This window comes from Triturus cristatus, chromosome 4_1 (assembly GCF_964204655.1).
Source record: "Triturus cristatus chromosome 4_1, aTriCri1.1, whole genome shotgun sequence".
NCBI classification, from domain to species: Eukaryota; Metazoa; Chordata; class Amphibia; order Caudata; family Salamandridae; genus Triturus; species Triturus cristatus.
This window is the reverse complement of record NC_140585.1, coordinates 1,161,995,053-1,162,020,910: the sequence shown is the minus strand read 5'-3', so window position 1 is coordinate 1,162,020,910 and position 25,858 is coordinate 1,161,995,053. Positions and strand designations below refer to the sequence as shown.

The window sequence follows — 25,858 nt, the reverse complement described above, 5'->3', positions numbered from 1 at the left end:
ACATGTCTTTTATTGAGGCATAGGAAAATTAAGAGCCAGAAACTCTAAAGGATCTGACTCTAAAAGCTGTCCTCCTGCACACAACACACCTTTAGGGCGGTGAATAAAGGGCTTTATAAAAAAAAAAAACAGAGTCCCATTACCATGGACAAGTGGGCTATACATATTTTACTTCCTGGTTGCTGCATAGACTTCATACAATAACCACCAACTAAGCCTCCAAAGCACCAGCACTACCAAAAAGAACAGTTATAAGTCTTGGAAACGGTGCAAGAACTGATGTTAAAAAATGCTGTTATGCAAGTAAAGAAACACAGGTGTGTACTGTTTATTTCCTAGTTCAGAAGCAAGACCTAACCATGAGACCTATTCTAGATCTATACTTTGTGAACAGGTACATACAAACACAAAGATTTCAAATGACAACCTTGCAAGATATTATGCCACTGCTAGAAAAGGGAGACTATCTGGCAACAGTAGATCTTAAATACTCTCACTTCCATATTCTGGTATCCACTGTACTGAAGCGATATCTAAGATTTGTAACAAAGTGGAGCCATTACGAGTTCAAAGTTCTACCCTTCAAGAGGTCACAAAGACACTCGGGGAGTTGCAGCACATCTCTGTAGGCAGGCCATACACGTTTCCCCCTTCCAAGATGATTGGCTTGTAAAGGGAAGCACATTCCAAGAGTCAAAACGACATGACTGGGATGGTATTTGCACTGCAAGCATTAGGGTTCACAGTATATTGTGGAAAAGAATCTCCCACTTCAGAAACCAAATATTCCAAGGGCCAAACCTGGACATAGAATTAGCAATGGAGTGTCCAAGTGGTACTCGCAAACGTTAACCACAGTCTGACTGCGAGGACAGTGGGGACTATTTGGGATGATGGTGATCCAGCGGTAATTACCTGGTAATTTCCCTATTCAAAGCCTCATTACCTATGGTTTACCGCTGTAAAGGGTGAAAATGATGGACCTTTTGATGACCGTGTTTCACCAAACAGGAGACTTTAGATAAATATGAAAATTAAATGCAAACAATATTAGAGGCAATAATGAGTGGTGAGTTATTTTAAAGGGTTTTATTTTAAGTCAAAAGATAAGGTTCTCGGACTCTTTATTCATTAGTCAAATATCAATCAGGTTACAGAATTGAAAAATAGCATTAATACAGAACATATTACAGTCTGCATATAGGAAGGGAAATGTGGCGCAAATTGTCAGTCAAAACTCTTAAAGAGTTTTTAAGAAAAAGAGTAAGTCTTACAAGGTTAATCAATAATTAATAATGGCAAAAATATCCCATAAAGAGAAATAAATGCAGTTTAGCACCTAAAATCTAAATCTGTTCTGATCCTTTCAGCTCTTTCTCTGCCTCTGCTTCGCTGTGCTAGTCTGTGTCTCTGTCTCAAGCTGCACAATAGCCCCCACAGAATGCAGCCCCTCCCCGTCTCTTTGTCCAGCACAGAAACTGGGCCTGGCCCTCAGAAAAAATGAAAAAAAAGAAGAGATACCCTCCTCCCACTTGTAAGCCATATTTCAAGTAAAAGTTCACGTGCTCAGTCCTCATAGCTGGTCCAATCAGAACTTCAAGACACATCATCTCCCCATGGGGTGACTGTAGATGTCATTAATCAGGCGTGTTCTTGTTCAAATTTCAGTCTTGTGATTTATGAAAAAAAAGTGTGCTCTTCTCTCCACGTTTAAACAGGCTACAAAAATATGCAACATAGTGAAGGTCGAACGGAAACCGGAGGCAGGATTTTTTTAACAAAGCCCTTTCATTTAAATATGGTAGGGAAAGAAAGAGGAGTACATTCCATTCTGAGTGTCCAAGGGTAAAAAAAAAAAAAAACTACAGAAAACTGAGTCCACTAAAGTAAACTAAAATCACGTGATTTTCTACACTGTCAAACACAATTCAGCACATTTCTACTCTTGCAAAAATACATGATGCCATTTTAAAAGTATAAATACATTTTCTAAATTAATGTGCATTCTATAGTGAGATTACATATGGATTAATCACATATAAACATGGCTGTTCAACTAATTAAGCATGTTTTCACATGAAAGCACCTCCAAACTGAAGCATTCTGATCGGGCCCTATGTTTTCAACTTGCTTGCACCACAATCTGTGTGCCATTTTAGAACTCATGTCTGCAACTTTTTGTCACATAATGCATACATTTTATAGGTGAAATCTAAGCTCCATCAATAGCTACTAGCATCCACCTCATTTGGAACACAAGACTATGCACAAGACTAATGCACGAGCTGTTAAACAGTGGTTTCAGGCAGTTGGAAAGATCTAGTGGTTGTAACAGCCAAAGTCAGGATGGGACTGAGTTTTTGGAACGCAGTGACCCTGTATAATGGAAGCCTTTGACAACTCCACTGCCATAAGCCATTATTACAACGGACACCTCGCACAGAGGAAGGGGGCCTACACGAGTAAACATAGGGTAAGGGCTTTGTGGTCCACTTAGGAGGCAACCTGACAAATCAACTTCTTGGAACTGAATATTATTTTTTTACCACTAAAAGTTTGTCAGTGCAGGGTGCCCGGAAGGATGGTACAAATATTAACTGACGACCAAGTGCAACATCCTCCCCCTGCACCGCCCCCCAAAAAACGTGCGCGGGGCGTTTTTATACCCACTCTTACAACATGCTCAGAACATCTGGAAAAAGACACTTCACAAATAGCGTAGCATGTACCAGGAGGGGAAGTTGATGAGCTAAGCAGACAGACAAATTGCACATGACTGGAAAGTAAAACAATCAATAGTGTACACACTTTTTCAACAAAGGGAGAGGCTAGAGCTAGACCTCTTTGTAACACAAGAAAACACAAAATGCTCCTACTTTGCATCCAGTCTCTACCATCCATGGTCCCTTAGGAATGAACGCCCTGTTCATCAATTGGTACACTTGTGCAAATGGTCCCGCTGCCCTCTGCCCCTGACCTGATTTTATCAAATCTTTGGTACCTTGCACACCTTTTCAAATGTTTAGGAGTACAGTTATCAGCCTTTGCAGCATACTTACAAGGGTTACACAACACATTTTCTTCGTTCAAATAAACATGATTCATGGATGGGGCAAGTAGGCTCTTTCTTACTTAGGAAGTGATGTAGCTAGCCTTCTTGTTTTTTTTTTATGCTGCTTGTATTGCCCTTTCCTGGTCAGAGCACCTGCATAGGAGGGAGAGGATGCTGAATTCAGTGATTTTTTGTAGTAATGGAACTCTGAGACAGCGTGTCCTAAAGTTCTTGGCATAGTGAGGTTGTAGCCTTCAGTGGAACGAAGAAACGCTTGGTTATCGACAATTGTGAAGTGAAATTATGTTCTGTAGTGGTGCTATCTTGTCTCCTGGCCCTTTCAGAATCTTCGTTTGTGCTAGGCTGATTTCTGGCATTTTGTCTGAAGGTGGAATCCGGTTTGTATCCAGCTCGCAGGCCCAAGGTTTCAGTCTGCATGGTGTTAGAGCCTGATGTTCACATTGTGTCTGTTTAAAGTCCGGAGTAGATGCCAATGTAGACCTCCTGTTGTAGGAGAAAAAAATCCCTGACTTGACTGCTTTGAGGCAATGCCTGTTTGGTGTATCCATTGCTGTACACAGCCCAGCCGTCCACTTTTATCAGTCCCAGACTGATCCTGCTTTAGGGTATTTCTTTATATGCACTGCCGAGATCGTCCTTAGCGTTGAAATTTATTTAATTGCAGCATGTACTAGTAGTTAAAAGTCCCCAAAACCAGAAACTACTATACTTTTATGTGAAAGACTGATGGTTCAATGGTTATTGCAAGCAATTCATGTTCAAATACTATCGCTTTCCATAAGATCAAGCGTTTGTATCGAAACAGGTTCTATACCATCTCACGTAACAAACCACTGGGTCATTCTGCTTCCCTGTGGAAGCCTACTACATCCTCTTTCCCGAGGTCCTTGGCAATAGGTGTTCTTGTGGGCATTACTGACGGCTTGTAGGTTGGATTTGCCCATCTTTCTCTGCAAAACGTTCCATTTAGAGGCTCCACGTTGCTGAGTGAGGAGTGAAAGTGTTGAACAAAAATCACTCACACTTTTGCATATTTCAGAATTTAGATTTTTCTGCTGAAAAGTCAAGTGTTTAGAGACTTACTGCGTGACTGACATGGGGTGGCAGGTGTTCTGGGGCCCTAATCATCGCTGCCTGATTTTTCAAGATTTCTTTGCATGCTCCTTTCTTCCTTCCTCACCCTTTGTGCCAGTTCTCATTTTAATAGGCAACGTGTGTGTAAAGGAGGCGTGCTGAGCTATATGTGAACAGTAATATGCGTGAAATATTAGTGAAAACTGCCCAGGCTGCTTGGGAAAGACGTATGCCAACGTTTGCAGGACTCGCTAGATAATTGTAAGGCTTCTGTGTATTGCCTGTGCTATCTAAGGCACTTATGATCGGCTTCATGAGCTTGGTGTGACCTCTCGTATATTACACATGCTTTACTACAAAAGGCTGCTTGGCAGTCTAGCTGTACATAGTTTGCAGTGGGTAATTCCCAGCTGCAAAGGGTCAACTTATTTTTTCTTTTTAAAGGCAAAAGCTAGTGTGTATGTGGCACATGTTGTGGTACAAAGTACCTTTAAAGACTGAATTTGCCAGTTACTAGACAGGTTATGGTCCACAATTGTGATGCATCTAATTACGGATGTTTCCAGCTGGGAATTTTTTTTTTTTTAAACTGTTTTGGAGAAAGGTGGCGGATCTTGTAAGTGATGGGTGGGATGAGTTGTGATCTTCCAGCCTAACCTGTGCAAAACATGTGGCTCAGCTTTGTGTACTGGCTTCCAGTGGGAATTCAGGTCTTTCGACCGTCTTTCAGCTTGAATCATGGTGGCTGTCCAACTGCATGTAGTTCTGCTCACATGGACCTTCTCTTATAACTGCATTGTTTTTGCTCTTGTCTGGAATGTTGTAAGCGTTCTGGGCACTGTTTAGCATATAATCGTGTTCACCCATCTCCTAATCTCTTAAGCTGGTTCAAAAATTGTAGGCCATTTCATAAGAACATGGGTATCAGAAGCCCTAGTGTTGGTTAGGTTATGTTCTTTGACCCCATTTCCCATATTTTCTCGATCTGGTTTGTCATTTACCGTGCACGGAACCCCCATGTATCTTTACTTTTTAGAGTCCTAGCTCCTGAGGTGTTTGGTTTGACTCCTAATCGACCAGGCAGCCATACACTGTTGAAGTATGTGCAACATTTTTGGACTCTATGCTCCCTTGCTGTCCAGTACCTAGTTTATTGGGTTAGCATGCTTTTGTGGCGATTAGCTGGTTATCACTTACTCCCTAACCACTGAGCTGTGGGTCCAGGTATGGCATCTATTTATACCTCCATGCTGTAGGAACCTGGCTTTCTAAATAGTGCACTAAAACGAAGTACATTGTGTAGAGTCCAGGGAGACCCAGAATAATATACAGAGACAAAAGTAGTTGATACTAACGCTCTATTTGTGGTGGTTTGGGCGATCAGTTTGGCTTATCCGAGGGCATTGCTAAGCATTTGTTGTACTTGGAGGCAATAAATGAGACCTACACTCAAGAATAAGACCAATTTACAAAAATAACAGACTTCTTTTTGTGTGTGTTTTTAGGTCACGCCTCGGCAGCGAGCATGCGCTGCTCTAGGAGATGTGTTTTAGAATTTGGTCAGCTCTTTCCAAGCACTTGTGCTTGTGCTGGCATCCACCTTGCGGGAGCGAGCAGCAGCGCACGAGCTAATTGAAAACAGATGGCCTGCGCACCAATGCTCGCTCCCGCAAGGTGGATGCAAGCACTAGTGCTTGAAAAGCTTGAATTAGCGTTGTTGCTTTCACCACGCTAATTTGAAACGGATGGCACCCTGCACGCGATTGTTAATTAGCGCGTTTGCCGTACTGCCGTGCCCGGGGTGCCGGGAGGAGCGTGTGACCAGCGCTTGTTTTTATTGAAGAGTATCCAGAAAGTGCTTACTTTTCTTTATTTTAGAAACATGTGTATTATGGGTAGCTTTGGGCTCCCTTTTGCATCAAAGTGTCAAATGCCAAAGAATGTGCTGCCTAGTTTGCATTTTCTGCCCCACATTATTTATTCAAACATTCAAGTCTCTATAATGCTAGTAGCCTTGACCTTTCTACATCTCAGTGACACCGGACAGGCGCACGTTTAAAAACAGACAAGTTGAATCAGTTGAGGTCTCTAAAACAATTGTCCCTCTGTACTGAGCTATATTTAACACTGTACTGGACTGCTTTGGTCTAGTCATGTAATGAATTTGTCACACCTCAGTGTAGACCTTTTCAAAAGATTTTATACAGTGGGAGCTAAATGACGCCTAACAACTTATGTGGTATGTTCTCCATGTGCCATTTACTTCCAAGTGAAATGTAACTGGCTCACGTGAAGATTGTTGTGATGGCGCACACGGCGAAGGTGGAATGCACCTCGAGACATTTTTCAAATAAAACGATCAGCCTTTATTGAAACAGTCAGTGCGTGTTTTCCCTGTCCTACTCTACCACAAGTCTGCCGTTAAGCCTGGCTCTTTTGACGAGCTCCTCCCCGCTTATGAATATTCATGACTCTAATATAGTGAGTACACTGAGACAGGCTGTGATGTTAACGTAGACCCAACAGCTCCCTGCACCAGGTTGGTTTGAAACATCTGAAAGAAACACGTTAGTTAGATTCCTCACCTTAGAAAACCCCCAGGCGTCAGGCTGGATCCGGAAAGATTTTCGTCAGCAGTACCCTTGCGTGCCGCTAGGCGTCGTCTGCGGCTCCGCGTCCGGCGGCGACGTGATCGCCGGGATGACGTCTTCGGAGTACTTAGACGCCGCCCTCGCGCGCTGACGTCCGTTCTTCTTTTTTCCGCGCCAGTAAGTGCCGATCCGGGAAGAGCATACCCTTTAGTCATTTTATGACTCAATTTTTTAACTCTTTTGGTTCGATTCTCGTCGACTCGACTCTGATGCCAGTAGGGATACCTGGCTTTCAAGCTTGTGACTCCTGTCACCGACTGATGTCGGTTACGGACCACCACCGCCGGTGCCTTTACTGCCAGGGGGCCGACCACGATTCCGAGTCGGTCCCGCAAGCTACTCGAGCTCCGGCAGTAGGCTCCGCGCCGTTCACGGTCGAGGAGGAGGTCGAGGGACCGGTCGTGGAGCTGCAGCCATCACCACCACTCGTCGGGTTCCAAGTCTTCAGGTAAGTTGAAGCATAGTAAGAAGTCCAAGAGGCGACATCGCTCTTCGGGCTCCCCTCGCCGGTCGTGCGACTCGGCAGAGGGTTCGGGTGGTAGCCGCAGGAGTCGCGTCCGTCCCCATACCCGCCGGTCCCTGGGGCTGGCGCGACTCCGGCGGAGATCAGTACCTTCCTCGTGGCCATGAGGAGCCTGGCTCCGCCGTAGATGCCTGCCTGCGTGCCTTCGGGCCCCGCAGGCTCGACCGGGAGGCCTAGCAAGCCGGCGACTCCGGCCCTGGCGCCGACTCCGGTCCATACGCCGCAGGTCCGCACGGGATCCAGGCCTTCGGACGACGCCGTTCCCCAGTTTAGTCCCGGCGTCGGAGTGGCGCCGTCCGGCGGCGCACCCGACGGGTGGCAATTTCATCTTCCGCCCGGCTCCGATCATTCCTCCTGTCTACCAGGAATCTGATGACGGTGAGGACTGGGAGGGGTCTGAGGACCCTCTGGCCCGACAGGGTCAGTTATCTCAGGACTGGGCAGACGAGCTGGGGGATTCCAGTGGTTTGGATACCTCCCCGGACACTGGCTTCATCTCTCCTCCGACCGTGGCTTCGGAGGAAGGTGCTGCATTTTCTGTGGTGCTGCGCAAGGCGACCGAAGCCCTTGGGCTTCAGCTACCTGCGGTGTCCGTGAGGACGTACCTCACTGAAGTGCTCCAACCGTCAGCAAGCTCCTCGGAGCCTCTGCTGCAGTCTAATGAAGCACTGGTTGATTTTCTCAAGGACAGCTGGTCCAAGCCCTCCACAGTACCTCCTGTGGACCGGAATGTGGCCCGGTGCCACCGCCCTGCACCGGGCTACCCCAGTTTTCTGTCCATGCACCCCACACCCGAGAGCCTGGTTATCCAGGCATCTACTTCCCAGACCTCCTTCCTGTCTGCTCCCCGGATCGGGAATCCAAGAGACTGGAACAATTTGGTAAGAAGCTGTTCTCCTCCCTTAGTTTGGGACTGTGTTCTATTAAAACCGCTTGTCTCTTGGACCGTTACTCCCACTCCCTGTGGGATACGGTGGAGGACGTGCTGCCCCAGTGCCCGGAGGAGGCCCGGACACGGCTCGCCCAGGCTCTTGCCGAGGGGCGGGATGCAGCACGGCATGCAATCCGATGTGGACTGGACACTACGGACTCGCTGGGCAGGGCAATGTCGACCACGGTGGCACTTTGCCGCCACGCCTGGTTGCGGTCCAAGAGTTTTTCTGGGTAGTCCAGAGCACCCTCATGGACATGCCCTTCGATGGCAGTCGCCTTTTTGGCGACAAAGCGGATAGTGCGCTGGAGCACTTTAAGGACTCCAGGGCTACGGCCAAGTCCTTGGGCCTCTCGGCCCGCGCCCCCAAACTTCCGCTTTTCGCCCCTTTCGTGGCCAAGGAAGGGACGCCCCCTCACGTCTGCCTAGCCACAGGACCAACCTCCTCGCGGACGTGGATTCCGCCAAGGCGGTACAGGGGGACAACGTGCCGGTCCATCCACATCTACCTTGGCAGCATCCGAGCGCGTTCCTGGTCCAGAAGTAGGTTGTGGTTGTTACTCCCACTACTTTCTGGTTCCCAAGACGGGCAAAGGGGGCCTACGCCCTATCTTGGACCTCAGGAGTGTCAACGCCTTCCTCTGGAAGGAGAGGTTCAATATGCTCACCTTAGCTCAGGTTCTGGCTGCCCTAGACCCTGGAGACTGGATGGTAGCGTTGGACTTGCAGGACGCTTATTTCCACATCCCCGTCCTGCCGGCCCACCGACGTTACCTGCGGTTCACGGTAGGCCAGGATCATTTTCAGTTTACTGTGCTCCCCTTCGGACTCACCAGTGCCCCTCGGGTGTTCACGAAAGTGATGGCAGTGGTCGCCGCTCATCTGCGCAGATTGGGGGTTCCAGTCTTCCCCTAGCTCGACGACTGGTTGTTGAAGGCGGGCTCGCCCCAGGCAGTCGTCTCCCACCTCCAGACTATGGCCGACCTCCTGCATTTGCTGGGGTTCTCCATCAACGTGCCGAAGTCGCATCTGAATCCCTCCCTGAAGCTAGTCTTCATCGGAGCGGTTCTGGACTTGGCGCAGTTCCGGGCCTATCCTCCGGAACAGCGGGTCCTGGATATTCAGGCTCGGATTCCCATCTTCCGGCCTCTATCCCGGGTTTCGGTCAGGTTGGTGCTGCGGCTTCTGGGTCTGATGGTCTCCTGCATCCTGTTGGTGCATCACGCCAGATGGCGAATGCGGGCTCTGCAGTGGGACTTGAAGTTTCAGTGGGCCCAGCATCGGGGCAACCTGTCCGACCAGGTCTTGATCTCGGAGGGCACTGCAAGACAGTTGCAGTGGTGGCTCACGGACTGCGATTGGGTCAGTGGCAGATCCCTCTCCCTACCCCAATCGGAGCACGTAGTAGTGACTGATGCGTCCCTCCTGCGATGGGGGGGCCACATGGGAGAGGCGGAGATCAGAGGACTCTGGTCTCCGGCGGAGTCTCGGCTCCATATGAACCTTTTGGAGCCGAGGGCGATGCGACTTGCACTGAAGGCATTCCTTCCCTCTGTCCCGGGAAGTGTAGTTCAGGTGTTCATGGACAACACTACCGCCATGTGGTATTTCAACAAGCAGGGCGGAGTGGGGTCGTGGACCCTTTGTCAGGATGCTCTGCGCCTCTGGACATGGCTGGAACATCGGGGCATCACCCTAGTGGTTCAACATCTGGCGAGCTCTCTGAACGCCAGAGCAGACGAACTCAGCCGCCAGTGCATGATGGATCACGAATGGCGTCTAAGTTTGGATGTGGCACAAGGCCTCTTTTGGCAGTGGGGAGAGCCTTGGTTAGATCTATTCGCCACCGAAGAGAACGCGCAATGTCAGCAGTTCTGCGCTTTGGAGTTTCCAAGGCGGCACCCGCTCGGGACGCCTTTCGTCGCGAGTGGAGTTGCGGTCTATTGTACGCCTTTCCGCCTATACCACTTCTGCCCAGAGTGCTGAAGAAGATCAGGCGCGACCGGGCCCAAGTCATCTTGGTGGCTCCAGATTGGGCAAGAAGGTACTGGTATCCCGAGCTACTCAGTCTGTTGATCGATTCCCCGATACAACTGCCTCTTCAGGAGGACCTTCTGTCGCAGCAGCAGGGGACGGTCCTCTACCCGAACCTGTCCAGTCTCCACCTCCATGCGTGGAGATTGAGCGGCGACAGTTGATGCCATAAGACTTGCCTCCTGAAGTCTGTGATGTTGTTCTGGCAGCCATGCGTCCCTCCACAAAATTGGTATACGCCTGCAGGTGGAACAAATGTGTGGCATGGTGCACAGCAAAGGCTGTGGATCCCCTTTCCGCCCCTCTTTCTGAAGTTCTCCTCTTTCTTCTTTCCATGGCCCAGCATGGCTCTGCTCTGGGCACTCTTAAAGGTTATCTTTCAGCTATCTCTGCTTTCTTACGGCTTCCTGATCAGCCTTCTGTTTTCAAATCCCCTGTGGTTCTCTCTTCTTTAAGGGCATTACTCACATATTTCCTCCTTTCCCTTTTGTAATGCCTCAGTGGGATTTGAATCTGGTATTGACGTATCTGCCACTTCATAATTGTCCCCTTCGTCTGTTGACGCTTAAGACTGCTTTCCTGGTGGCCATCACCTCTGCTAGAAGGGCGAGTGAGCTCCAGGCTCTCTCTTCTAAGCCTCCTTTCCTTTCTGTCCATCCGGACAAAGTTGTTCTCAGAACTCGTCCTTCCTTTCTTCCTAAGGTGGTGACTGCCTTTCACATCGGGCAGTCTGTTATGCTGCCCACCTTCTTTCCGCATCCCTCGAAAGAGGAAGAGAGGCTCCACCGTCTGGACCCAAAACGGGCGCTGTCCTTCTATCTGGACCGCACCAATCATTTCCGGGTGGACGACCAACTCTTTGTCGGCTACGTGGGCGCTAAGAAGGGGCGAGCGGTGCACAAACGAACCATCACTCGGTGGGTCGTTTTGTGTATCAAGGCTTGTTACTCCTTAGCTAAAAAGGAACCTCCTGTAGGGCTGAGGGCCCATTCCACTTGGGCCACAGCGGCGACCACTGCCCTGGGCCGGGGAGTCCTCTTGCAAGACATTTGCCAGGCAGCAACGTGGGCCTCGTTGCACACGTTTGCCAGACACTATTGCCTGGACAGCCAAGTCCGGAGGGACGGCTTCTTTGGCCGTTCTGTTCTCCAGGACTTTCTGGTGTGATCTTGGTTCGCAGACCCACCACCGGGGTTGGTATTGCTGGGGTATCTATTCTAAGGTGAGGAATCTAACTAACGTGTTTCTTTCAGATGAATAAGTTACTTACCTTCGGTAACGATATATCTGTTAGAAACATTAGTTAGTTAGATTCCTCACCGACCTACGCATCCTCTCCGTTCTGCGAACCGATATCTAGGGTTGAGGTCATCCCTTTCAGGGCCCTAGCATTTTTTGGCACCAGTGTCGGTCTCTTGCATGGCTCTGTGTTCCTGGCACGGAAAGTTATGTACAAGAACTGACGTCTGTGCGCGAGGGCGGCGTGTAAGTACTCTGACGTCATCTAAGTACTCTGACGTCATCCCGGCGATCACGACGCCGGACGCGGAGCCGCAGACGACGCCTAGCGACGCGCAAGGGTATTGCTGACAAATCTTTCCGGATCCAGCCTGACGCCTGGGGATATTCTAAGGTGAGGAATCTAACTAACTAATGTTTCTTACAGATATAACTTGTTCATCAGGTAGCAAAAGTATGAAAGCACCATGGCGGTGCAGAGTTCAAAGGTGGGGGAGAGGAAGGCAAGCGAGTAGTTGCAGGCGCGCAACGCCCATAGGACAGCCTTTACAAACCTATTTAAACCAAATCAACCAGAATTCCCAGGACTGACTATGTGGGACGTATACCTCATAGACCATATCCACATAGCTTATATTACGTTGTGCACTGAATTTTATTTGTATTATTTTCCTATAGTCCCAAATAAGCCGCCTCGAGTCTCCAGACACAATACTATTGCAAATTACCGGAGCTTCGGAGTATAGTCTTTCAGATATCGGTCTGGACCATCCTATATACCCTGCTTTTTCATTCTTTCACTCTATTGTAAATATTTTCGTTTTAAATGATGTCAAAACTTTGCATGTGCGATCATCGCCTAATGTGGTGCCTTCTTTCTTTTTGTTTTTTTAAAATTTAGAAAAAAACAAGCATTGGCATAGCCAATAGGTTTTGCTTTTGGGACCTTATAAGTATTTAGTTATACATCACAATATACTTGGTGCAACAACATCAACTTTTGCATGGCTAACCACTTATAAGGTCCCACAGGCGAGACCTATTGGCTATGCCAATGCTTGTTGCTGGTGCTTTTCACTCTTCTACATAAATTAGACAGTCCGCTTACCACTCTTTCAAAAACCGTCCAGTGCAGCAGAAAGGACCTTACACACGATAGATGTCAGGAAGGCAGTTCTACGTAACCTAGAAAGCACCCAAGACATCAGGAAAACACAGCAATTCTTTGTTAAGCATTCAACTCACTGTCTTGTGTTAGCTGTAATAAAATTATTATTGCTAGATAGATTGTACAAACAATTCAAATGTGCAATGCCTAATGAACAGACCTTTACTTACTAGACCAAGGGTCCACTGTACCAGAAAGAAAGGAGCCTTTATGTCAACGTTTCAATGCAAGAAATATGCTGACTTATCTTATGGGTCACTGAGCATACATTCAGAGAGCATTACTGTATTGATTTTCAATCCTGCAAAGACGCTGAAGTTGGACAAGCATTACTTAGGAAATATTTTGCTTCCTCTTATACCCACTGCCACAAGGCAGTGTAATACCGCTACATACTCTGTGCAAGCATGTGAATCTAGAAGAGTTTCAAGCTGCACAACCATAAATAAAGGTTTTTTATCAGTTAGTGGTAAAATAAGCAGATCATGGTGCTACATAATGCATGCATAAGATGCTGCGTGCGTTGCCTTTTCTTGCTGCGAGGTTTGAATTTCCTTTGCTACATACTTAAGTCAAGCCTGTCCTATAATTTAGTGCACATTTGCCTCATCATCCATTGGTAGTGAATGTAGCAAATATTTAGGTACAACAAATGAAAAGGTTTTACATTTTTATTTTCTCTGATGGCTTTTATTGAAAATCATTCCAATAGGCTCCCAGTTCTGGCCAGTGTTTGCTGCATTAATATTTCGGTTAAACAAGAATTTCATTTATCCCACCAACTTGGGGAGAGGAGTTGGCCTAACTTTTCTTTTAATATATGTTTTCAATAATTGTATTTTCGGACAAATTTACATTGGGAACCATGTTCCTCTCGTGTGATGCATTGAGGTAAACATATGTTTTTGGTAATACTAATGTTTTAAGCCAAGAGTTCCTCAGATGGATTCAGATAGAGGTATTTAAAAGAGAGCGAGCCCCTGTAAACATAGCTGCTAAACCTTCAAGAGACAAAACACTATAAAATTGCCTCAGTCTTGTGCAACTCATGTGATTCTACTTTTACCCTTTATTCTCGGAAGACATTAGAACTACTAGTGCTGCAATTTTTTGCTTTAAAGATAGTAATATCTGTTCAAATATATTGTTTTTTTCCTTACATTAAAAATGTTTGGAGCCGTGCAAAAGAATCTTTAGGTCGTTGGGTATTAATTAATGATTAAAACACTGTATATAATTGCATATGTATTGATTTTGTAAGAATTGTGTTTAGCTTTTGTCTTTTGGGTCCTGCAAACATATGTTTCACGTTTATGAACTATGTTGCCCCAAGTAGCTGCATGTTCAACCTCAAAATGGTGGACTTTGTATATGACAAATGTTCACAGCAAATGGCCTCCTTGCACTGGCGTTATCTGTAGACAGTTGTTTACCCATTGTGAAAGAATGTATTTCAACGAGCTATCCTTTGGTTGACTTCTTTACTCATTTCTTTACAGCGTACATGGTGAAGAGTGCGATGGGATCAATACTATGTCTGCGGACAGTGGGCCTGGCACACGACTAAGAACCTCATCCGTAATGGGGGACGGACTTGAAACAACACAAATGTCTACGACGCAGGCCCCACCGCAGCAAGGCAGTGCTCATCCCACTAACCCTCCCCCTCCAGAAACTTCCAACCCAAACAAACCCAAGCGACAGACCAACCAGCTGCAGTATCTCCTCAAGATAGTGTTGAAGGTATTATGGAAGCACCAGTTTGCCTGGCCTTTCCAGCAGCCAGTAGATGCGATCAAACTTGGCCTTCCTGTGAGTAGAACATCTGAAATTGTTGGTTTTCATTTGACCTTTGACTGTATTTGACTGTGCGTGACAAGGGAAGTTAATAGGGAAAACATGGAAGAGGCAGTTTTTTCAACTTGCAAAAATGGTTATACTGGTGTTGTATCATCTTGTAACTGGCAAGCCATTTCTACAGATACCCTTGTTCCCTACATGTCTCTGCTGAAAACAGTGACATTACCTACTCAGCCCATTGTGATGGCAGAAGAGAAGTATTGAAGAATATAAGATGTGAATTTTTGTTTAGTGTCATAACTCGCAGCCCTAATATGTTATGTATGCATTAATCCATGATGGCTTGACAGGCTAATGGAAGGTGTGTTCAAATAAGTGCTGAGGGCATTTTTAAAGTTGATAATATTACTTGGTGCATTTTGAGAAATTAACTTCCATAACTTTGTTACACAGATTCAGAGTAACTGATCACCAAGGAAGTTCTTCTGAATCCGGGTAGTACATTGGGTGTAGTGTAAATAGTGGACGGTTCACCATTTTTTTAAAGCTGTTTATTCACCTTTATTAGCTCTATTGAAATGAATTAAAGCTTAAATAAACAATTGCATTAAAAGGTTAGAAGTGAAACATAGAAACACATGTTTTAGTATCAATAATTGGGCTCATCTTGTTATTACGCTGCATTTGTTTATGTAGACCATTTTCATCAAATCTTTGGAACCATACTGCTTTTAGGATCTGGATGTTGTTTGCATATCTTGAATTATCATTGACTGTTGTATATGTATTTGGTTTTGTTTCTTTTTGTATAAAGATGCATTATATTGGCTATTGTATAGCAATGGTACATCTTACTGTTATGGGTAGAGCAATTTGAGCATGGAGATATTCCCTACCATTTGTTTTAGTCTTTTGAGGCACACGCTTAGCCACTGCTTGGCTAGGGGTGATTAAATTTGGAGGCTTCTTTTCGGATTCTGTGACTTTAATGGAGTGATGTGTGCCATTGAGTGTCTTGTATATTTTAGTTAACGCAGGAATGGTTGGTTAATATTTTGGTGGTTGTGACTAGACGTTCTGGTGGCAAACTCTTAGCTAACTTTGGTGCTGTAATGAACGCCTGATGTTGTTCGGCTTAGACAGAAAGACATGAAAATTAAAGATTCCAGGGCAGGGAATTTTAAAGCTCAATGATGATAGTAAAATTTTAATTGTGAATGAGCATAAAGCAGGGATAGGATTTGAGAGCAGAGGTCACAAGCAAGTGTGTACATGGTATTAATATGCATTGCATAGAAAGTGAAATTAGAGAAAATATGGATCTGTCTAATGCAGACTTTAGTTGGACAGGTGTTAGAAGGAAAGGGATCTGAAAGAGGAGATTTGAAGTAAACTTCTAAATAGAGCCAAAGTGGGTGCATGGGGAAGATGAGCCAATGAAAAGGGCACTTTTGGGAAGGAGTGTCAGTTGCTTGTACTGGCCGGAAAGGCTGGATGGTTGATTTATTGAAGTGAAATGTTTAACATTATATGCAAAGCAGAAATTAAAGATCAAGTCTCCTGGCACACTCGGTGAATAAAGTCTAGCATATAACGGAAATATGGATGCGCTCATCATGAAGTGATATTGTGCATATTATGTAATTATTTTTAAAGTATAAAATATTTGTTTTGTTGGCTTATTGGCTTGATCTTTACAACCTGATTTTAGCAACTTTTCCCACATTGAAACAGGTAAGGGTATTTGTTGTCAGACGCTTTAAGATATTTAAACTTCCATTAGGTTTTGCCTTTGATCCCCCCCCCCTTCATATGATGGCTTTCATCCCACAAGCCCAACGCCAAATTAATTTAGTAATTTCATGAATCGGAAAATGATCCGCTACTTAGCCAGTTACTGTCATGCTCTGATACTTTTCCTCTCTGCTGTATTTTAGTAAATCAAAGCCTAACCGGTATACTGAACAATAAATCAGACCCTGGAAGACTTTTGTCCCCTGTTCATCCTTAAAAAAGCCCTGCTTTTAGCATTGTTAAATGTATGAAAGACTGATTTAATGCTAGTGACTTCTCACCATAGGCTGTACCAGACCTGTGAAAAGGAGAGTAGTTGCCCAATTTTAAAAAAAGCCAGTCTTAACCCAAATGACATTAGCAGCTACCTGCCAATTGCTCTTGTACTAATTCCAACTCTAGATGACATTGGGTGAATTGAGGAGGGCTGCGACCTGTCCGCTATGCACTTTTTAAATCTCTCTACTAGGGTAGTCCCTCCATTCTTCCGACACTTGAATGAAGACCTTGAGACACCTTTGACCGACGCGCAGTGGGAATTCTGCTGTGGGCAACTAACCGAACTCTCACCAAACTACAAATTGAGGCGGATTCATTTTAAATATTTGCACAGATTTTGCAGAACACCAGATAGCCTCTACCGCATAGGTATACGCGAGACTGATAGCTGCTGGCGCTGCGGATACACCTCAGCTGCATTTTTACATATCGCATGGGACTACCCCAAAATCGCTGAGTTCTCGGTGTTAGTCTTTGAGTCAATACATTCCATCCTGAAAGTATCACTGGCCACTTCCCCTGTTCTCGGACTCTTAGGATATGTCAAAGACACACCGCCCAAGCTGCGCAAGCTCCATGCACTCCTACTACTGTTTGCAAAAAGACAAATTGTGATCCACTGGGGCAGGAGACTGGTGCCTACCATTAAAGACTGGGTTCGGGACGTCACATATGGGCACACACAATTAAGTGTATTTTGGGAATTGATGCCGCCCTCTTCCAGACCCCGCGACATATGGGAACCATTTCTAGCATGGCTCCAAAAACAGCAGGAGTCGACTGTTGAGGTAGCCATGGAAGGAAAGAAATATGGGGGGGGGACTAATTCAGTTGAGGAACACCCGGGGCTGGATTTCAAAATACAGCAAGCACAACCAAGAGTACCCCTGAGACCATAAATAGAGAAATATTCACTTCGAGTCTAGACACTGTACATTGCCTACACTTAAGTTCCACTACAGAACATCGTTGCATCAAGAAAAACTTTTTTTACAACTGAGAGTCTGGGTATACATAAACTTGTTACCATCACCACTAAGATTTTATCCAAAAGGTTATTTTTAATTCAACTATTCATAACCATTGTCATTTTTTAAATTTCTTTTTAAGAAAATATAATTTTCGTTATTACAAAAATTAAAACGCCACAAGAAACATTATTAGTTCATAATTGATACATAAATAGTGAAATGTACACAAATTCTTGACATATTTTTGGTCCTAAAGTTTAGAGAAACCAGATATGTATCGTACATCAGGAAAATCATACAACATTGTTTCCTCGATTGAATTTTGATTTTAACAGTCCAAAAAGTGGGAGGTACGAGATAGCATTGGAATAGATTGTGAACAGTTATACCGCAATTAATTCAGTACACTTTGATATTACATAAAAGTCTCCCAACACTTATATCCTGTTGCTGCTCTTGACCTCGTGCGTGAAGAAAGAAGAGGGTTGTGGGAAGTTGAGATGGTGTGATTAAACCAAAAAGTAAGCCGACGCGTTTCGACCTTCAAGTGTGAGGACCACAATAATTTTCTAGGAAGGTCTTCCTCAGGGCTGTACTGCTTTGTGTAGGACACTAAAGAAAAAAATCAAATATCAATCAGTATGGTGCCTACTGGTATTATCCATCATACTGACTGTAGAAGAAAAAAGTGCAATTTACAGAGTGAAAAACGGAAGGCAAAAGGGCAATTCGTAGAGCTTCCATACCTGAAAATATGGAATTTGCAGGTCGTTTTTAGAAGAAACCACTTTATTCTCAATGAAGGCGGCAACCGCTGCCTGTAATTCTAATTTTCTGTAAATTAGAAAAAGTATATATAGAAGTATATGTATCTCTTTTCGCAACGTAATTTCAAAAAGCATTACAGATGGGTATAGATCTTACGGTCTTATTTTATCTCATCTGGCATGTAGATGAATCGGCCAAACTGGACTTGAGGGGCCTATATCAAACTAATGTGCATTTTGGTGCTAGCTAAAAACCGAGTAATAGCGTTTGTTTTTACTTAGAGACATGGGCAATATCAATGCAGGCACATGCAAATTTCAATTTGAAAGGGAACACTGGTTCATCTCTGCCTGAACCTGAACTGTACGGTATCTTAAGAACAATGCACAATAAAATTAGTAGCAAAGTATACGTTGTTTCTTGTTATACGCACTTTACGATGGACATAAATTATGGGGGAACACGGGATTTAATGCGTGGTCTCATCCAAACTTAAAGATGACACACTTTTACCCTATCTTACATTAACGATATAATTAAGAGCGTATCCTGAAATATACACAAAAAACGCAATGTGCGTTTCAAAACATTAAATGTCCATTGCAGAGATAGGGTTGATTAGTTTCTACTACTTTATGTACGGTAGATCATAGTCTTAATACCGTGTATTATACGGACTAAACATACTCCACATCGAACATGTAAATACTATTCTGCGAATAGACTAGCAGGGCATGTGTAGCAATCGCTTACAATAACGCTTGTTTACACTGCCCGCTCAGCGGCGCGTCCATCATAATATAGGGGGAACTTGCAACCCTCTATTTAAATTCCGCCAGCTAAAGTAATGTATCGTGCCCCACAGCAAGTCTCTAAATAAACTGTGTGGTAGCACACATTGAGATAGTAATGTCAGGTTTTCAGATCTGAAGTACTCACATTGCCTGAATATCGGCGCAGTGTCAGCGTGTTAATGGTCATAATTCGCGAAATTTGTTCATCTAATGCACGCGGAGCGTAATCACTTTCGTCAATTTCGTAAACTCTCGATCAGTGTAAACACTTCGAGCACTTCTTTCAAATGGTCATTTCTGGATCATTAGTTCACCGTACGTTGCTTTATGTGGGTAACTTCCTGTAATGTGGAGGATGTCTAAACATGTGGCAGCGCAGCTAGATGGCGCTGCCATGGTTACTGAATTTCTTTTTTTTTTTATACAGTATAAAACAAAACTTTATCAAGTATTGGAGTCGATCTCCACAATAGAAGTTGTAAGCAGGAAAGAAGGTCATCTTTTAGCACAGAGAGTAAATTCTGTCCAAAACATCAACAGTACTTATGTACATGTATTTTGTGCGAGGCGGAAACGGTGCTTATTGTTACAGGGCCAGAACACTACTCAACATTAAATCTCATAGAGAACATGCTATTGTTACCAGCCTCGTGCATATTATGATTCCTGTAAAATATTGAAAATTCAATCTAATAACTGTGCATTATGTTTGTAGAGTCATCACCCAATAGAATACCCTAAATATTTCTTACTCAAAATGCACTAATGCACAATTGGAACACCAAACGGGTGAACAGGGCACACAATTGTTATCAACCAAAAAATTATTCATACAGTGTACAGTTTTGAATACAGATCAGATACAGATAGCTCATCTGACCTAAACACCGAAAAATTGTGCAGCACAGTGTTCAATTTTTGGATACAATGCATGATTTCGGATAACTCATTTAGCCCAAAGTCCGTAGTGCCCAATTTCAATATATATTTAGCTTTGTAATTGGCCAAAAGGGTATCAATCATAGCACCTTTGATCTGTTTTAACACTGTCCATTTTATTTCATGGGAGCTATGATTTTTTTCAATACAGTGTTTCACCAGAGGGGCTGTTAAAGTCCTGCATTTGATCCGTGATCGGTGTTGGGTGATACGTGTTCTAATCTGTTGAGTTGTCTTACCCACATAGACTAGAGAACAAGGACACACTATGCAATAAACCACATTTGCGGTGTTGCAGTTAGTGAACTCAAAGTTTTTTGTTGTTCTATTTCTATATTCAAATTGGCTGCCTTCAATAGTGCTTTCACAAGATGTACAATTACCACACCGGTGATGGCCTTGAACTGGAGGTAACGACAACATTGATTGTATAAAATTGTATTTTTAGGTCTCGCCTGACCCAGCGCGTGCGCTGATCTGGCGAGACATTTTGTGAGGGCTCCAAAAAGTGCTACCAGGCCAGCCTAGAGCTACAGTGCATGTGCGCGGGCACGCACACCGCGCTTGAGCGAGTTTACTTTCGCGGCCGCTTGGCATAGCCAATAGGTCTCGCTTTTGGGACCTTATAAGTATTTAGTTATCTAACTGTTGCATGGCTAAACACTTATAAGGTCCCAAAGGCGAGCCCTATTGGCTATGCCAATGCTTGTTTTCTTTAGTGTCCTACACAAAGTAGTACAGACCTGAGGAAGACCTTCCTAGAAAATTATTGTGGTCCTCACACTTGAAGGTCGAAACGCGTCGGCTTACTTTTTGGCTTAATCACACCTTCTCAACTTCCCACAACCCTTTTCTTTCTTCATGCACGAGGTCAAGAGCAGCAAGAGGATATAAGTGTTGGAGACTTTTATGTAATATCAAAGTGTACTGAATTAATTGCGGTATAACTGTTCACAATCTATTCCAATGCTATCTCTTACCTCCCACTTTTTGGACCGTTAAAATCAAAATTCAATCGAGGAAACCATGTTGTATGATTTTCCCGATGTATGATACATATCTGGTTTCTCTATACTTTAGGACCAAAAAGATGTCAAGAATTTGTGTACATTTCACTATTTATGTATCAATTATGAACTAATAATGTTTCTTGAGGCGTTTTAATTTTTGTAATAACGAAAATTATATTTTCTTAAAAAGAAATTAAAAACGTGACTGGTTATGAATAGTTGAATTAAAAATTACCTTTTGGATAAAATCTTAGTGGTGATGGTAATAAGTTTATGTATACCCAGACTCACAGTTGTAAAAAAAAGTTTTTCTTGATGCAACAATGTTCTGTAGTGGAACTTAAGTGTAGGCAATGTACAGTGTCTAGACTCGAAGTGAATATTTCTCTATTTATGGTCTCAGGGGTACTCTTGGTTGTGCTTGAGGTAGCCATGGAAGACACTCAGTGTGGCACTGTCTAGATGTGGCCTCATCCCTCTGGCGCCTCCAAATCCTGCCCATGAGGCGTAGCTTCCCTGAGACGAAGATGGGAAGGGAATGTACAGGTTGCATACTTGGCCCCCTCTGAGGTATTGAATAATGTCTTCTTCTATTGTCGTTGCAATTGTTATTACTTATAACTGTCTAGGTGAATGATGCACGTTAATTGATTTGCTGGGGATGGGCTAATGAAGTGTATGTCACTAATAAGAACTGTGTATTCGTAATACTGTGATTTTTCAGCTCCTACATCGATCACATTTTGCTGGCTTGTTGTATTGTATGGTATTTTGATTGTTTTGAAAATGCCAATAAAAAAAAAAATATATATCACTACTAGGTGTGATACAATATTTTGGTGTCCTTATCAGTTGCCTGTTAAAAACAGTGATTGGGGCCATGTTATTTACTTTTATATCAGTATGTTGCCAGACCGTATTCTTTGTTCGGTACAATCTGCCAAACCGATGGTACTTTATGATGGGCCACAGAACTTCTCCCCGTTTCTCATCCTCTGTTTAACCTCATGAGGTCATTTGGCTGTAGAGCTTTTCTATTCACATGAAACACAGCCTATCCGCCTATATGGAAAAGCTCCTTCATTTTTATATTGGACTATAAGACTAGAAATAAGTCTCTTAAAGAAGACTTCGATCTTAAGACAATGCTTAAAACAAGTGGCTATTTTGGTTAGCTCCTGTCTCCATCTACTTTGGTAAGTCTTATGCCTCCTTAGTAGCTGTTTGCATGTAGTATAGACTAGATTACTTCAGTAGTTTGTATTGAGAACAACTTGATTACTTGTGATGTCTCTTCGATGAGTTCAAAAGTTTGAGTGAGAGTTGTCACTGACCAGTGCATATTTAATTGTGTCCAATGACTCTGAGGAGATCTATTGGCTAGTTATTGCATAAAGAATAAAAATCAGATGTGGTACTTATTCTCTTGTCACAAGATCTTTTATGGACAAGAAAAATCTGATTTATCCAAAACCCTGATCTGCAGTGCGGCATGGCGCTCCTTATTCATTTAAACCTCCACTGGTGAAGAGTGACCGGTAGGCGCCGTGGAGGGGTCGCGACTCTTTCTGATTCCAGGCACATAACATTTTAGAAAGGGTCAGCAGCAGTGGTTATATGTACTCTGTTGGATAGTCTCTAAAGGATGAAGCCATTTGATATGCATGCTTTATAAATACATATAAATTACAATTCTTGATTGTTAACTGGTTTATGTAACTAACTTCCAAGATAGCTATGCACCTATTCTTTCATTTTCTTAAACTAAAGAACAGATTTATCTGACCACTCAAAGGGTCTGCGATGGACCAATCGCTGTCTTCTGGTTCTAATAAGTTTTTTCATTCCTTTTCACATACAATTATTTCCATCCCTTGCTTTATTTTGGCCTCTGTTCCTGGCATTGAAATCACCTTTACTTTGGCCCTATCAGTTTGGCTATGTGGTCTTAACCAAACACATATACAATAGTCTTTAATTTGATCCCTTAACTCATCATGAAGTAATGTTGCATCACATAATTAAGAATATGGCCCTTAAAGTATTAAATATTTACAAAACAGTAATTTTAATAAGCATTTTCAATGCAATAGGTCTTCCAATTGCTACATTTTAAGCTATTGGCATTGTAACTGATAATCCCTCTTATTGATGTATTTTTCAAAGCAACACATATATAAAATGCATTGTCATTTCTAATGCTAAAAGCTCAAAATCTCTTAAATGCGATACCACTTTAAGGGTGGCCGCGTCTTTCTTTAGACGCTGCTCACTGTATTAGGGTTACAGTGAGCAGCGTCTAAAGAAAGGGGTTCAGCAAACATTAAAGTGAAAGCAAGTATGGGGTGCTTTTACATAAAGTGCAAAAATAAATAAAGCTTTTGTAGCGCGGCCGTTAAATTGGACCACGCTGTAAATAAAATAATTAAATTAGCGCTGCCGCTCTAGTTAAAGCGGACCATGCTGGAAATGAAAATAATACATGACTAATAACACTATAGAAGGTGGCGTCTTGCTGCAACGTCGTGGGTAGAATAGGGAAGATCATTAAAGAAAATAGTACTCACCGACTAGCTAAAGCAGATCGTGTAACACAACTAAAAAGTCCAGTCGTTATGGAAGGTTACAAATGCAGACAAGGCGGTACCAAGGAGTGACTACTAAGCCTATTTATGAATGAAAAGCAACGATTTTGAAAGGACAGGAACAGGAGCCAATTGAAAGGATGGGCGGGAAATGGGCAAAGCTTCTATGCCATACCTCAATACAGCATGCCTCGCAGAGCTGCGCATGCGCTGCCCAGGCTCGACCTAAAAAGGCCACTTTATAACCATAACAAATATTAAATATGTGTCACTTTAAATAGTTAAACTAAGTTTAAAAACAGTGCTCTTTCATTTTAAATATTGAATCATAAGAGCATTAATTAGTTCATTCACCAAAATTGTGAACCTGTTAATAGTAAATACTTATATTAATATTGAATTAGAGCTAGTTTCTTTCTCTTGAGAGAAACTTTTATTTCCTGTTCTTTCATCTTGCCTTCACCATTTGTGAAGTATCCTGGCTGTGAACAAAGAAGCATCTTCATGGACTGGGGATTGTTTCGTCCAGATTTTTTAGAATGTTGAAAGAAAATCCTACTGCATATCAGGCAGGAGAAAGCTAAAAGATGCCAAGAGACGGAAGTTCATTTAATCTACAGGGCCTGGGGAAAGGGCTCCTTTACAGCAAGAGTCAGCTTCTTTGAAGAATCTTTATAGGAGATGTACCTAGAAGAGCTTAGAGGCAGAAAATCCGTACTCTCATTTGATGCACAGGACATTTTAAACACATACTCCTGTAGCTTGCTTGCAATTGGTGACTCAATGGAATTGGAGGACTCATTTGATGTTGATTTTAAAAATGAGACGCGGTTCTGTAGGTGCTTTTGATTTCTGTGCCACCTTTGAGGTAGCTCCCTCTGCCCAAGCATACAAAGACATCTCTCTTCCTTGTCTAAATCCGAATACGTCTGATCTTATTCACCAACATAGCACAGGACTCCTTACTCTTTATCTGGATATCCATTTCTGAGTGCTCCAGCACCGGTACCATCTGCAGGGAGCCTGGTTTTTCCGTACTACACAAAAAAATCCTGGGGTCTAAACATGTATCAATAATATACATAAATCAAACAGTACTCCTTATATAAAGAATGTATGTGAACAAACATATGAGTTTATGAAATCATCCACGGGCAGATCCCTTGTTAGGACGTAATCCCTCACTCACCAGAGGTGACATGCTTCATCATAGGGATTCTCCTCCCAGAGGAAACTCCTAGTTCCTTAGGGGGCTACGACCCCCTCACTGTGAGGGAGGAGCTCTGGGATGTTTTGTTGGAGTGTATAGGGTATCCTAAATCCACTTATGATGAGCCAGAAATGTGAGTGAAGTCGCAGCGCAAATTAAACAATGATGTGAGAAAAATGAAAAATCAAGTGAATTCTAAAACTGGCTAGAAGGCATAGAACAACAATTTTAAGAGATATGCCTGCTGTCCGGGTTAAAAATGCAGTGCACCAGCGGTATGGATATGAACCGCTATGGTGTGATGATTACTGGTCAACATGTTTCAGCCTATATAAACCATATTGGAATCAGGCATTCGTCAGGACCTAAGAACAATGGATCCTGCTGCTACGATATAGTGAACAGTTGATTCAAAAAAGGATATTAAACCAAAATATGGTCTTTGGTCTGCAAATAACCAAATATCATGATACCTGCAGATAAAAACAACAAAACCATTATCAGAATTTGTTTTCGTAAGGTGGATCCGCATGGGATGAAATGCATAAAACATAAAAGTAAAAAAACCTTACCCACTAATGCTGGGTACAAAGCCTCACCTCAACCTGGCAAGCCGCTCAGGAGGCGAGCACCGCTCTACAAAAGCCTGGTTGTTCCACCACCACTTCTGTCAACAGTCTTGATTCCTAAAACACCTTCTGTTTCAAGGAAGGTACAGTCAAACAGGAGGTCTACTGTGCTTACCAGATCACATAATCTAATGTATACCTAAAAAGTACAGGGACTATTCACCTGAAAGTCTTGAAGACGATGCCTCCATCGAGGCTGAAACTTCTGTGCAGAGACCGTTGACAAACAAATCTGAGGAGAGGCCTATGGTCAAAAGTCCAAAAGGAACTGGTTGAAAGGCAGTGGCACATCATCAGCCCATGTGCAGGCAAGATCTCTTGCTCAGTAAAGACCTTGTTTAAAAAGTACAGACTCACCTTTGAGGACACCTCATGTGCAGATGTTC

At 43.6% G+C, this 25,858-nt stretch overlaps 1 protein-coding gene across 8 annotated transcripts in view; it reads left to right on the top strand.

Annotated features, from left to right (window-relative positions):
- Nucleotides 1–25,858, top strand: part of BRD4 (bromodomain containing 4) — a 1,415,251-nt gene that overhangs the window by 141,028 nt on the left and 1,248,365 nt on the right. For all 8 annotated transcript variants that reach the window (XM_085654329.1, XM_085654330.1, XM_085654326.1 and 5 more), the window contains exon 2: nt 14,193–14,505. In XM_085654329.1, coding sequence (XP_085510455.1) covers nt 14,227–14,505 — 279 coding nt within the window. In that variant the 5' untranslated portion in view covers nt 14,193–14,226. The remainder of the gene's footprint in view (nt 1–14,192; nt 14,506–25,858) is intronic.